Raw genomic sequence first — 16,141 nt, 5'->3', positions numbered from 1 at the left:
ATAATTAATATGGAGATAGAGAAATAACTAATACGAATATTTTGTATCTCTTACAGCCAAGTAATTTTCAAATTCAATACATTCATGTATATATAATTATCTTTTTATTCGACATTGGCTTTGAACACACACGTATTGGTCCACCCTCTCTATAATTTTAAAAATATTCCTTCTGATAATACTAAAATATTCAAAGCATTAAAATGTTGCTCGTCTTAATAGAGAACTGACATTATACAATTTTTCTTTACAATTGCACTTCTTTCATATTAAATAAGATCATCAAATAACTTATAATTAAAAAAAAACTCAATATGTAATTTTAATTTTAAACCAAACTTCTTACTATTGTTGACGGATGTTCACTAATACTAGTAACTCCCGATTAGTAAAATTTCACTAATAATATTTGTCTCATTTTGCAATAAGACCCTGGTGTCCAAATACTTGCAGAAGGTAGTGTACCTACCCTTTCAGCGCGACTCCACTTCAACGTTCCCTCTCTATCAAACGTTTGATCTCTTCAACCGTCTCTTTCTCCGTTCGAGAAATTGCTTCTCTCTTTCTCTTTGATGATCCGAGTCTCTCTCGTTCGTTGGTAACCCCTTCTGTTTTCTGGTTCACGACAGATTCGTTGGTGTACAAACGTAGAGGGATGCAAACGCTCGCAGTCGTCTACGACGAAGAATCACGAAGTGGAGCGTTGCTGGTGCGGCTGCTGCGTGTATATTCGTCGTGCTCGGTTTACCCTTCTAAGTCGAATCCCCGAGCTCAGAGCTCGTCGCCTCCGGAACACCTCGGGGGAACGTTACAGGTTGCCGGAGCACACACTTATCACGATGGTGCATTCAAACGCCACCCTTGGTGCACGCGAACGCGCACGAATACGTGTATAGAAATAGTTTACGGGGACAGGCGTAATTGAATCGTTCTTTCCCTGCTGTTATGTTCTCTCGCTGATCAAAGGCGTGGCATCGCTGACATACTTGTGTTCACCCGTAAGATCCGGGCAAAGTGTCATAGTGTTTAATGCTTTTCATTCCTTAAACGGAATTCTCTCGAGCGATTGTCTGGCAATTTCTTTATCTTTGTTGTATCTTCTCCCTCGGGTGGGTAAAAGTAGTGAAGATAGAAACGATCGTTGCAAGTCTAAATATTGGTACTTAAATTTGTTTGGAGAGATATTAGTTTGCACAAGGTTTAATACTATGAGTGCTTATATATGTAAAGTAAACTCTATCTTACATCACGGACGATCTCTTCGAAGTCAAATTGAAGTTAATTGGTTTGTGTTTCTTGTTAATTTGTCTATTTTACTTTATTTTGTCGCATTTACGATCTTTTCCGTAAATACGTCGCCGTTCGGTGATGTTTTACCTTTAACACTCTAATTTTTCATTATTTTTATATCACCGAAATGTTGTACACAATTTATACTCAGAAAGTTAAAATAATATTGAAATTGAATCAGAGCTAAATTTGAACTTTAATCCTGTGATTTATCTGTCTTAAACTTAATCCATTATTGAGAATGTGATTTGATACTGTAACGTAAGAGATCAATAACGGTATATGAGACATTATTAATGCAGAAACATATGAACTAGCTGTTTGGTGGTTTCATAATTCCCAGAAAATGATTAATATTCATCCACACATGATGGAGGATATGTATTAATTTAAATCTCGGATACTATATGAATTATAATATTATATCAATTGTACTTTGACAATAGTAGATAATATTATAATTGTCTAAATTTATTCATTTCCTCCACGTTTCTCTTTTGAAACTAGCAATAGTATAAATATACTGTTTTATATTATAAAAGAACATCTTCCTACAAAATTTATTATGCAATAAAAACAAGATCGATTGTTTTCTATTCGTTTCACTAGCACTGTGAAGAAGCAATCGCAATAGTAAAGCTTTCGTAACTATTTGCATATAAAAAAGTAAATTATATAACAAGTAAAATATGAATGAGTTTATGTCGCATACGAAACAAATAGAATTAACGGAACAACAGTAGAGCACGCTATTATTTCTCCGCTGCGAAAAATCACACGGTAATATCACGTTCTAGGGTCACGTAACGCTATAGAACTGAAGAAAAATTCAGGAGATTTTAGTTTCGACAGTTAAGAGTTACAAACCGTTGGCAATACCTTCGACATGCAATGTATATACGTGTTCGTAAGTAGATTGTAGCCCCTGGTACAAATGGATCGATGTTCCTATTCGCAATCGAATCTGAAACCTGCTGTTTCTCTGAATGTCGGGTGCGACCGCTTTATCTCTTTAAGTTGTGCATCGGGTGTATTCTCTCTGAACGCACGTCGGGACTGATTTAAAGAGATAAATCCCTGCAGTATCACTAAATTTGTAGTCTCCGTTTACTTCGACAGACTCGTCTTAATTGGCCCCAGTGATCTTTATCAGACACTCCAGCGGCGTTCAAGTAGGAGGTTGATCTTGCACTTGCTCTTGGTTAAAAAGATACCGATCTACGGAGAACGTGAGACATTAGAACTTGAACTAGACATTAGGGAGAGTTAAAGCTATTATGCATTGTTCCACTCTTATAAATTTTTATCTTTCATCATAGTTCAAAATGCTACAAGGAATGATTACAATAACAAAATAAATACTACACCACTCCGCAAGGATGTATACAATTAATACAAGCATATCTTCCACTCGGAATCGTTAAGTTTCGCCATATAAAATTTATTCACAAATATAAACAAATAAAACAAACACATAATTCAGGAATATATTAGCGAGATATTTAACGAAGACAGACTTAATTAATAATATCCTATAACATCGTTTCCTATCTATGACCATTTTAAACATAATCTCTAATCCCATTTACACACCACATCCGTTATGATAAAATTCCAACTTAATGAAAAGCGCAACGCAAAGTATCCATCGTTCAACACACCTGATAATCGCTAAGATGACAGACATTCGATCAGTGTTAAACGACAAAGGTACGAATCCGTCGAACACACAAGACTGGAAGAAGCTTCGTGTACAATGAAGCACAATTGTGTCCTCCTCATCTCCGAAAGACCCTTCGATAGGTGTACGTCGTAAAACACGTTGATCCGTGGAACAAAAATTCCTGAGGGAGGGAGACGACAACGGCATTCATTGTAAACTTCTCTGTCGTAGTACGGCCGGGTGGTATAGAATCCGCGGCTAAATCCCGGCGGGTCGGCGCGCGTTTATGTCTCGAAAGCTTTTTTTAGTATCCACCTATATGGAGGAGCGTGTGCCGACAGGCACTTTATTTCCTTGATTTCCCGCACTTTTCATTCGGCCCGGGATGGGGATAACGGCCGTTACGGCACCGACGTGCCGCGTGGAACACGAACCGATCCATTCACATGCTCTGCTCGTGCGTTCTCGCATCGTGCAGTCTTTTCTAAAGATCGAGTAAATTGTTAAGTGCGCCAGCAGTCGGCCTGAATGCGTTTCTATGCGAGGGGAAAACTGAACGCGCCATGCCGTCCCGAATTACGATGTTTAGCTGGTAGCGGCCAAAGAAAAAGAGTGCACGCGTGAAAAACTCGCTGCCGAAAATGAACGAGGGAATGGGTTAACGCTCTCTTGGAAACAGCCTGGTGAAACGTCGTGATAAATAATACCTCGAGAAAATCGTCCGTTTCGTTCCAACTTTATTTTTCGTGAACCAAAACGTTCGTTGAAACGTTAGCTTCCTTTAGTTCGTGTTTAGCAAGATCCTGATTTGGTTTCGTACCAAGGGTGGAGGATTCGTCGGGGCGTTTAACGGGTTGAACATAGTCGTGAATATATTTGATATATCGAGTGAAAAGCTGGCGTAGTTTGTGAACTGTTAGAAGTATTCGGAATAATGAGCGGTCTCAAGTAGTTGGTTTTAATTTGAATGCGTTTTGCGAAATGTTGGAGCTTTCGGACTTTTCTTGAGAGAACTGATCTTATTACCGAGCGCTAATAAATTTTCTTGCGTAATAATAGCATACTTGGTGATGGAATATTCTTCGGAATATCTGTTTTTACAAGACTTGTTTATTACAAAATTTATAAATGAATCTTATAATGAATTGTGAATTTCTAACGATTGTTTTGCAAGTGAAATCTATAATACACAACTTGTCATTTGATAATCTTCTAATATCTATCTATTTAATATTTTAGATTTGTATATGAAATATCAGCTGCTCAAGAAGTTCATGCGACGCACTTAAAATAAATCACCTAATTTTGATAAACGAAAACTGGAAAAATTCGAGATTCGTTTCAGCTTCAAGAATTAACTAATTACTAAAGAATAATTCATTTCAAAAAGTAAAAAGAAAGATAATTGGGTCATTCCATATGAAAGAGTTAAAATTTCAAATAAAATTTCCAAGACTCGAAAAAAATGTGCATTAAGAAATATTCCGAGTAGATTTTCATGTACAAATTCACATCAACTAAAACTCTTTCATATAACCTAACGAGTCTCTTTCTCTGTGGAAATGTACAAACCGACAATTGGCTGTACTAATTAAGGAATGATACAACGCGAAACTATGGATATAACAGTGGATAGAGGCAATACTGCAGAAATTATTACAGGGTAATCACCTACGCACAACAGAGGACCTCTAATTACAACGGCCATTGTTGGACTTTCGAAGTCATTGCGAGGAATGGCGGGTCAAGCGATTCCTAAGCGTTTTTGCCGCCTCGTAAATCCCTGCTCGTGAAATATTCCGGCTATAATTGGCTGTAACTTTTTTTATATATGGTCACCGAATTATATCAGGGATCATGGAAATTATTCCCAACGGACCTCGTGCGCGTTATGCAATTCAGTCGACAAAGGATGAAGGAGAGAAAGAGAGCTGGATCTCCCTCCATGCAACTGCCACTACAAACACCAATTCACCTACGAGGACCATTACATTAGAATACATAGAATCGCGGGAAATTACCTGCTAACACGCATACGCGAAACTTTGCACGAAACTCTAACGAGATCCAAAATCTCTCTGTAGAGCATTTCACTTGTGTTATTCGTTTAAAATATTAATAATTGGCGTATGTATGAAATAATTAATTTTTCAGATACGATGAGTACAAAAGAAGAACATGAGAGAAAGAAATATATGTTTTTTGCTCCATCTACTGTACGGAAATCGAACAGATCAGCTTGAAACTGTTAGAACCACGAATGAAGAAAGGAGAAAAAAGTACAAGGAAACATATATAAAAATATGAAGTCCAAGAATATGGCAGCATTGCCATATACCTGCCACGAAATAATTTTTCAACCAACACATAATTTAGAAGTTATTCAGACAGATACGAGTTAGAAAGTTCAGCCAGTACGATCACGCAATACATGTACGATAGATATTTCTTTATTTGAAGGCTTTTTTAGAACATGTACAAGGTATATTATCACACACTAAAAGTCAATTATTTCGTAGATTTCGTTTACTTTTCGTTGCGGGACGAAATTTTAATTTAGAGAGACCGTTTTCCTTCGTTAGTAGTTGGCTGTGAATTTCTCCTAGAGAAAAACGACTAGCATAGCAGCTGCATGATATTGAAGTGAAAGATATAGAATTCTTTAGTAGCTCTATGTTAGAAGAAACTGAGTGAGGTTTCGCTTGAATTCCCCGCTTAAAAGTTAAATGCGTAATTAGACAGCGTGTTTCAATTACCTAGCTAGTCCTGCTGTTTTAACCACTGCTGCCACTTACTTAAAGTGACGTGTATGGTGGAAAAATATTTTTCGAGCTTTTCATTTTTACGCACAAGTAGAATTATTTGAACTCCTTTAAGTAGGATCGTTTTCCATTTAGCGCAGAAATATGATTTCTATCTCTCGCAATTTAACTACTTCTCTAATTTATTCTCTACTGACTCTAGTTTTATCTTTTCCTATTTTGATATTTTAATTTAACGATGAGAATCTTTGTAGTTGATTGTAGTTGCTTAAAGTTTTGTCTTTCATTAACGAAACATTTTTTAAATAAAATGTACATACTTTGACAAACACAAACATTTGTTTAAAGTATGATACCTGCGAAAGTTTTCCATTTCCATGAATGGCTTTCTATCATAAAGTTCGCACAGATGCAGTATTGTCTGTCTATTCTATATTTTATTTTTCGATCTGAACAATATACGTGTCACAGCAATCATTATATTTGCCTTGAAGAAAGAGTATGGATAGTCTTCCTCGATGCTTCGTATATTATCGGAAATTTCTTATAAAGAACTAATTTTATATAAAATTTAGAAAAACTTTATTAGTCGTAAAAGTCTCCATAATTAACTCCATAAATTTGAAGTGTTATAAAGACTATATAATTAGACACAGCAATATATTTTGGCATCAAATTATGTATTACGTGAACACAGACACGTATTTCATGCATACGAACGTTTCGTCATACATTATTCTCTGTGACAGGATACATATATATTTATAACTATACACGTACACATACACTTGTGAATAAATTTTCTGAATAAAAATGTTTCCTACAGGTTTGTTTCGTCAACTACATGAAATACATACTACGCCAGGCGTAGGTAATCGATGAGTTCTAAGAAAAGTAGTATCGTCACGCTAGTGGTTATTTCATAATGCACAAATTTAAATAAAATATAAAATAAGATGCAAAATAATGAAATAATTCAAAGAAAATCATTTATATAATCCAATCAATAAACCGTTATATTACTTATACTATCGTTTTTATTTACGTTCAAGTATAAATAAAGCTTTTATTTCTACTTATAACCATTTAAATTTGAATTTACTTAAATCACCATTTTCAAAATATTATATTTAAATAATACTCGGCTCTCTGGTTCTAAAATATAATGGATTTTGTAATCACGAAGTAATAACAGAAGTGCATTCATTGATCGGTGCGCGCCTGCTTGAAAGACTTCATTCCAGAGAGTAGCTCATTTAAATATTCGAGTGCCCAGATTTCTTGACATGATACTAGAAGGGAGCAGATCCGAGCGATTTACAATCCTGTTTCCCTATCCCAAGGGATAAAGCAGTCAATCCCCTCTCCGGTTAAAAAAATGACACATAAACGCTTTACAATCAAATATAAGTAGAACGATTTATAAACTTCGCCGTAATCGTGTTAAACGTTTATGAAATCTCAATCTTTAATGCACGATATACATCCGTCGTTTGCTGTTCAATTCCTGTTAACTTCCATCTATGAAACTTCTCGAGAATTAATACATGATACCGTCTGCATATCGAGTTTACATGACTTCATTTCAATTGATGCTTGTCTATAGTGCTAGTTTCAGATTACTTAGTTTCGGAAGTCAAGTTGCATAAGTTTTCATTGAAACATTCAAATTACATGACTTTGCACTAGAATCAAGCTGCGTTCAAACGAATTTCCACTCGAACAAATCTGTAACTGTAGTAATATGTGTCTGGTTAAAGATTTGATTGTTCGTGCGATTGTGTAATGGGTGAAGTTTCATGTCGTGCAATATTGTATGACAGACAAGGAGAAAGCTTTGTCTTGGAAGAAAGCTCTTTACAATACTAAATATTTACTAGTATTTAACATCACTGAAGTTAAATTTCGTGAGCTTGTAACATACGAGCTTCTCGAAAATAAAGCTGACTAACTTCGCTTTTTCTAAGTTTCTCAATTTTATTATCTAGACATGTGATCGATATTGAACTCCTCAAAGAAACAAATTCTTTACTTCCATAAGTTTCTTTATTGCGAGAAAATAACTTTTTAATTATAATAGTGAAGAAGCCTATCAGTATGGGTTTGTAGTAGTTTTAATGATTAGTAGCACGATTTGGATTTTTAGGAAACAAATTCAAATCTCATATTGATTCGAAATTGATCGAAAACCAACGTCTGACGAAACGAACATATATTTCTGTATTGTATAACGAAAAATTGAAATAATGTTGCAGCAGTGGCACGAAATATCTCGTCGAGGAAGTGACAGATTTTTCTTCGATTGTTCATGGTATAATCCATTCTCTGCGACACAATACTCCGTGATTTGAGGGACATTTCCGTTCTTCGCTGACGTTCCTAACTGATTCCGTCCTTGTTCGTTCACGTATTTATCAACTTTCAATGATACACAAATATAACATTATACGATAACGTAGCGTTTATGTCGATAAAAGAAGAAAAAGAACTCCTTTTACTTCCAGACAATAGCAATATGTAGTAACATCATGGAACTTCAAGAAACAATACGTTAAAAAATCTAAATGCGTTTCAGGTTGAAGAATTCGTTAAAGAAACAATAATATCACGTATGCTTTTCCTCCAATTATAAACAATGATTTCATTGTTCAAGTTCTTTACAATTGAAAATACTCAAATGCCGAAGCTTTTAAAACTTTCTACTACATTGTGGAAGTGAAATAAAAATTCAAATTACTCTCACAAACGAGTATTCTATAGTTGGACGTTAAATCGAAAATTCAAATGTGTTTTCTTTTATTCGGAACACTTTGATCAGGACCGAAATGACGAAACTTAAAGCTCGAATCAATTTTGCTTCGAGGATACTTCCGTTCCACGATCGAATATGTCGTTTGTCTTCCCAGCGTGATTAACTTACGCGTAAGTGAAAAATGGAAGTGGAACGCCATAATTCACGTTGATTCCCCATATTTGAATTTTAAATTCGTCTGGCTGTATTCGCGGTAAATATAGAGCCAAATGTAGACGAGGAGCGCTTATGGTGGTAAATTACTTATCTGAGATACGTCATCGAAGATTGCATTTACTCTGGCGAAGTAACGCGTTTTCGTATTTCCATCTGCGTGAGTCAAGTATCGAATAAACATTTATGTTCCTTTTCTCCTCGCACCGACGAGTCAACACCCACGGATGCAAACTTTTACCCGATATTTCATCGTGTAAAATTTCAATTTTCGGTCAACCCAACGGGTTCGTACGCTTCTTGAATAATAAAATTTCTTTGAATCGATGCTAATCATATTTATATAACTCATCATGTTTTAGTTTAAAATTATGACGTCGAATCTCACTCATTAAGAACTCCTTAAAGTTCGTGTAATAGATAGTCAATCTTGCTACGATCTTTGAATTTTTAAAAAGGTTCTAGAATCTTGAAGAAAATTCTTGCTTGTAAGTTACATTGATCATTCGAAGATCAATCACATTTTAGTCGCAATCGCTCTTCTACATACATATGCAAATGCGATCTTATGAAAATCATCTATCGTCATAAATTACCACCATAACAATGGGCTCGAGTATATTAACGCCACATTAATTACGGATTGGGTGAACTTCTGAATCAGGTTAAATATTACACATTGGAACAAACTTACTCGAAAATATTATTTAGAATCTACGCTGCATTACATTAAGAAGAAATATATGAAGCTATTATTAGAATTCAAGAGAAATAAATAGTTTACCGTAAAAATAAAAATTGAACATAAAACTAAATTAATTAGAACATTCGTATAAGAAATTAATACTTTCCCCTATAATCCTAAATATCGTAGCCTAAGAATATAAGAATATAATCAATTATAATTGAAATTTGTCCAATAATGTATAATTTACAATATACCGCGAGAAACAATCTCTCGTAGAGATTTAAATTCCCTGTATCCTGTTTCAAAAATTTGTCCGCAAGTCTCGACACGTATAATCATCACTTTACCCCTTTATCCTCCACCCAATTCCTATACCCTACATCCAGTATACTGGAAACATCAGAATATTCTTTGGGTACGGAGAATTTCTATTTTTCATAAACAAACAGTGAGAACCAGTTCTGTACACACCTTCGCACGGCTCTTTTTTGGTCGGACGTAGTGTGAACGAAGTCGAGTGGTGGCCGCAGAGCACGATGGCGCGTTCATTCGAACAGATAAATTTTCAGCGTGGCCAGGGATACACACGAGGACGGCTTCGTTTTGTGGAGCGTAATTGCCGCAACCGAAATCGATGAATATTTCAGCATATACTGTGTAGCGTGCTTGCACTTCCACGCCTGACGGTATTCGCGCACACGTGCCGTGTCCTCTCATTCCCTCCTCGTCATTTCCCATCCTCTCTAACTCTCGTTGCCTCTTCAGTTTCCTCTATTAGTCTCTACCCCACCACCTATCCCTATCTCTTCCTCTCTCTCCTACAGGTTCTACTCCCGTTCCCCACCACCATCACCACCGAGACTACGAATATGTTTATTCATGCAGTTATTTATTAGTTCGGGCAATTAGCATTAATTAGCGCAATCTGGCACCGGGTACCATCCCCCAGCTCCGATTCTCGGTACACCGCGACGGATATAATAGCGTTGTGCGGTCGCGATGTTTTAGAGGAAGCGAAACGACGACAGGGCTCGTTGCATCGTCGTGTCGCGGCTCGTGCATTTTGCCTTTCGCTTACGCGTGTGCACACCTTGGACAAGCTTCGGCCACGTTCTTTGTGCAATTAGGCAGTCGTCGTTTTGCGGATTACCCGCAAGCGTTTTAGCGCGTGCAACGGCGAATGTACACTATGGTTAATGTTACGTTCGTTTATGTATGGATTAGTGTTTTTGCTCGGAATTGGGCCAGTAGGTGATATGCGGCTTGAAATTCTGCTTTGTTTTTGACATTGACGCGAACCATGCGTGGTTTCGTGGTATTTGCGTCCAACTGAAGAAAATATGATTTTAAATTGATTGTGCACTCTGCAATTTAGGAAAATTGGAGAATTAGATCGCAATAGGATTTTCGATAAGGCCCCTTAAGAAACAATAGTTTACTCGTTCCAAAAATTGTCGAAGTCAAATTTGATAGTTACAGCTGTATACACAGAAGTGTCAGGAGTGACTTCCAGATTTATTAAACTACTTTCTAATCTGGTGATTTCTAATCTGCTGTAGATTAATCCCTTAAAAACTATTGTTATTTATTATTATGTATTATTTATAAAAGAATATAGGAAAAGATATGTAAATGTTGCAAACAAATTTTGAAGCCATTATAAGAGATTTTTATTATAAAAAGATATTTCGTGAGATTTGAATCTCATAAACTTTTCTATTTCAAATCTATGATTGTAGATACAACTTCAACTACTAGTCTTCCTTTTATACGGATAGCAAATATTCCTCTGCAGTACAATCCTATTGAGTGAAAGGAGAAGGGCCAAAAGCTTGAAAAGCTGTCAAGATACAAGTGAAAACTGAAAGTCACCATTCCTGATCCTCTCAAGTCGTATCGGTTGAACCTTTCGAAATATTAGCATAAACCCGATAAAGGTTTCTAATGTTACGAGGTAAATTTCCTCGACTATTAATGGTTCTCCTCGCTTTTCTTTGGCCAGTATACGTTAGTCGATAACTGAGTGATATGTGAATCGCGAATTGAGTAAATGATCGCATCTTTTATTTAAAGAAGGGAAGATAATTCATTGGTAAATGCTCTCATCTTGAAAAAAGAGATAACGAAAGGTTCTAACTTACACTGATATATCTGTTCAATATATTTCAAATTTACTATTGAATTCATATTCAATTCTAATTATTCCAATTTATATCTTTTTTGTAAATCAATTGTGTAGATAGTTATATTGTACTATCCGGATGAATATGTGTAGTACAGTTTCAATTACTAAGAAAGTATAATTTGAAAAATGAAATTGATGACAACAATTCATTATTATTTACTTATATCCGAATGTTTATAACTATATAAAGAGAAGCTATACTTGCTCGACAACATTGCAGGTTTTACTCTGAATGAAAAGGTGGTGAAGTGGAAGTAGGTTTTCAATTAATATCACATTTGCCAACATTTTCAAACATGTTTATAAGTATTTGCAATTACGTTAATTTCTTATTCCCCAATCTGCGTTCAGTTATAAAGGACAATGTGTATGGATACGAAAATGTCTAAGAAAAATTACATGAACGAAAATATTGTTGCTAACACAATAGAAAGATTTTGTTTAGATCGAAAAGCTTTGTCGAGAAAACTATATGGATTTCTAGCAAATCCGAATAAATATGTGATACAGACACTCCGATTAAACACTAAAATATAAGTGAGAAACAGGTCGGTCAGTTGGAGTCTATTGCAGTCAGTTAGAGTACGTGATAGTTTGTCAAAGACTCCGTTCAAGTTATTCAAGTTGTTCAAATTAGTTAAAGTTGTGCAAGTTGTTAAAATCGATTGTGGTTGTTAGTTAAATCTCTAGTTGTATTGCAGTCTATTTTGATGAGTACACGATAAATATCCTCTTATCTGAAATAATTTCCTTCAATTACAATCTAACTAATATTTTCTTATATACTTCCAAAATTCAATTATTTTTATAAGTAGAATTGATTAAAATTTTAATTAGGTGATAAAAAATTACTGTATGAGACATTTTCGCAATAAAATATTTACATGGGGATCTGTTACATATAATGAAACGATACATAAAATAAATATAAATATTTAAATTCGTAGACTATATGACAAAATATTAAAAGTATCTGCCAATATTTTTCCATTTATAATATTGCAGATCGCACTAAACCTACCTGCCAGCGTACGATATGTATTCCTTTTCTCTGAAATAGCCGTTCCATCGGAAAGATCGCTGACCGATCGCACGCGCAGTCAAGCACATTGTGAAATCGGTTCCACCGTCAACGGGATTCGTCTAATAGAAGAAACGGAGGGGTTCGGAGAGCAAATCCGCCACATCAAACGGATCAAGTAGCTAGGTCGCGAGCCAATCTCCAATTATCGTCAACGGTGCAATCGGAGAAGTCTCCTTGACTCATGGCAAGCGCGAGTAGCGTCCTTTAATCGGTTATCAAGCAGCCGGCCGCTCGTAAAGTTGACCCGGAAGTAGGATCGGGTCAGGTCAACGATCGCTCGGTGAGAACTCACCGATCGAAATTTTCTCCGCGGGAAGAAAGCCTGCGCGCCCAGAATAATAGGCGTATCGATCACCCTAGGTCGATATGTAATTTACGAACGATTAAACGTGAATCGCGCGTCGATTGAACCGCGTCGATTAAGCTCGAATTTTAGAACGTTCTCGTGAACCGCGACCACGATGCATCACTGTGAAGTCGTATCTACGTTCATTTTTAATTATTCGTTACGAATAAAAATAAATTTAAGCAACTATTTTACGATAAAAAAGTTTGGAATACAATTATAACGCACAATGGCCAAAATTGTAAAAACTCGAATCGAGTTCATGGCGTTATGGCTGTTCATTATAAAGAAAGATTTTAGGGTTATTTTTGATAGTAGAATTTGATTCTGATATTATGTCTTACTAGGAGGAGGTACTTTCCTCTCAAAGTACTCTCATATGACAAGTGCGCGTCTGTCGTTTAGCGATATCAAGAAAAAAGCCTGAAATGTAATTTAATCGATATGAATGACGATAATGTATGGACGTTACGACGCTGTGTGCCAGAAGTAATACTTTATCCCTTAATCTGTGATGAAATTCTGTTCAAGTATTTGGAAATTCTATAATATTGATTTTACCATGAGCTCATCTATTTGTTATTCTATTTTGTTTCGTTCAAATATCATAAGTTAATTTTCTATTACTGTACTTCAGCACAAAGCTCAGCTTATCAACTAGCCAATAAGCGAAGTTACGTGGCATTAATTTTAGAAACTATTCAATTTGTTATTTCATCATAAATTCCTCTACCCCCAGAAAAAAATTGTTGCAACGCAGTGAATATTCCAGATCGAAAGTTTGCACAAAGTTTTCTTTAGAAACATGCTTGAAAGATGGTCAAAGGAAACCTTTCTAGCAATAATGCTAAATAGATGCTGTAGTCAATTTGCAGGAGTTCTATAGAATAATGTAATTTGTCAGTACGTTCGCGACTGATTATTTTATCGAGGTTCTAGTGCAGATAATCACAAGCTTTTACTATTAAAGCAAAAATAATTTGGAGGGTACGAATCTAATCGAAGAATTTGACACATTTGGTGTTAAGTATTATACTTTGTGTCTATTATTACTATAATTAATCCTCCGTATGTATTTGGACTGAAAACTTGACATTTAAATAATTGAAATAAATACGAGAAATATTCCTTTCCTCAGAATGATAACAATTCTGCTGGTCTAATTTCAGTCATAAGAGAAAGTAATACATCAGTGACCGCTAATGTGTTAGCAGGATTCAATCAAGATTTTAATTAGCAGTAAGTAGAGCATAGCTTCTAATATGTTACATAAGTGCAACAGCCTGATCAATACTTTTCTGGTGGTTACGAGGCAGTTCTTAGAACCACTTTCCAAAGTATATATCTCACTATACCAAGAAGAGGATAATTATTTTCTTATTATTCGTATTTATTCTTCAACTATATGTATTAAAATAAAAATTCAGTAATTTATATTAATGAATGAAAGAATCTGTATAGAATCTGTAACGCCTATAAAGGATGATAAAATATTGAAAGAAGAAAACCTGTACTGTGTATAGCCTTTAGAAAAATGTGGAGAAATAGGAGTCTATATCACATATGAAGGTTAGCAAAACACGAGGAACATGTCTATACATAACCAGTAAATTATACCTTGCTATCCGCTCTACTATGTACCTACATACCTACATATATATAGGTTTAGGATCAAGAGTTGCAGTGTCACGCGAATGGCACTGGTCGTGAGAATAAATAATTTCAACCGCATAATCACAAACCATATATAATCTCTGTATTGCATGTACGAGTAAATAATTTGCTGTTAGAATGCTGATGAAATACAATAGCCGAAAATAATAAGAACATTATATAGCGACTTGATCCACACAAGTCTACTGTGATATTTTGATATTAAAACAAAAATTAATTCAATTCACTCTATACGTCATCTCTCTCTAACCCATCATTTATCTATCCTAACACTTTTCATCCCTTTCGCTATCTATTTCACCATTACTTTACGCTTCTCCAACGAGGATTTCCCTCATAACCACAGGTTTAGTACAGCGAATAAACGAATAGACGAACGAATAAAGCGTTGTGTCCCAACGAGACTTTGAGTCATGCATGGGAACGCTGGCGGAAAGGTAATCGCTCGAACGTATCCCCCGAACGTTCCGAAGGTACGCAGGGACATTCGCCGAGTTTTATTACTCCTGTTTTTGTCAAGTCCCGGAGGGGACTGGGTCGTCGTTTCTTTCTCTTAGCAGTGATATTTTACCATGGTCAGAAGAGACTCGTCTCTTAAGCGTTCTGAACCCGTTGGCCGGATTCGTTTGGCGGAGGAGCGAGAGGAAGGAATAGAGAAAGAGAGAGTACGGGATAGTTACCCGCACTGCAGAATTGCCACTTTCCGCTTTCACCCGCCCCCCGCCATTTTACTCCCCTAATCCCAACGCCATAAATTAACCGGGACGGAAGTTCGATACGTTAGTCGCATTTGTCCACCGTACACCGAAATAAAGAGGAGCTCGCGTAATAATGCTCGTCTGCTATTCCCTACGCTCGATTATGCTAATGCGCGCTTACCTGACGCACCGAACGATCGAGTGTTCCGCGAATGTTTCGGGAAATTACTTCTCGCTACTTGCCTCCTGTTTCGTCTCGTTTCCAGGTGCTGGAGCTGATATCACTCTAAACGAAAAGGAATATAGGGGTATAATTGACTGATTGTGAAATTATGGGTAATGGAATTTGGTAGGAATGTGTATATGGATTGCTTGGAAGTCAATCAGTATAAATCAATTTTCACCATTTATACCCTTTATCGTTATCAAAACTTTCAATCGACCAATAATTTTGGCATTATAATAAATCCACTAATTAAGTTATTATAATATAATTATTTAACTATTAATCAAAATTCTAACAACGAAAAAGTATTTACACAGCGTGGAAGACTAACCTACACTGATTAACTTTTGAGCTTTCCATAAAGATTGGTTCGAAATTTGGGATACAAATGAGGTTATGGAGATTCTATGGCTCGAAATAAGATAAAGATCAAGAATAATGAAATTACGTTGGAGGCTTCATTTTCGAAAAAAAGCAATTTGAAAATTTCTAAAGATACGTGAATCTGTTTTATTTTTGACTGAACAGGAAAGACAGTCGACGAGAATTTATTTTGTGTG

At 35.8% G+C, this 16,141-nt stretch overlaps 1 protein-coding gene across 7 annotated transcripts in view; it reads right to left on the bottom strand.

Moving 5' to 3' along the window:
- The window catches only part of LOC126865980 (neurotrimin-like), a 301,471-nt gene that overhangs the window by 107,980 nt on the left and 177,350 nt on the right, over positions 1–16,141 (bottom strand). The window contains exon 2 of one of the 7 annotated variants that reach the window (XM_050618976.1): positions 15,599–15,641. The exons of the other annotated variants lie outside the window; for them this stretch is intronic. Within the exon in view, the coding sequence (XP_050474933.1) occupies positions 15,599–15,641 (43 nt within the window). The remainder of the gene's footprint in view (positions 1–15,598; positions 15,642–16,141) is intronic. 7 annotated transcript variants of the gene reach the window in all.

This window comes from Bombus huntii, chromosome 5 (genome assembly GCF_024542735.1).
Source record: "Bombus huntii isolate Logan2020A chromosome 5, iyBomHunt1.1, whole genome shotgun sequence".
NCBI lineage: Eukaryota > Metazoa > Arthropoda > Insecta > Hymenoptera > Apidae > Bombus > Bombus huntii.
The sequence above is the reverse complement of the archived record's forward strand: the minus strand, read 5'-3'. Positions and strand labels throughout refer to the sequence as shown.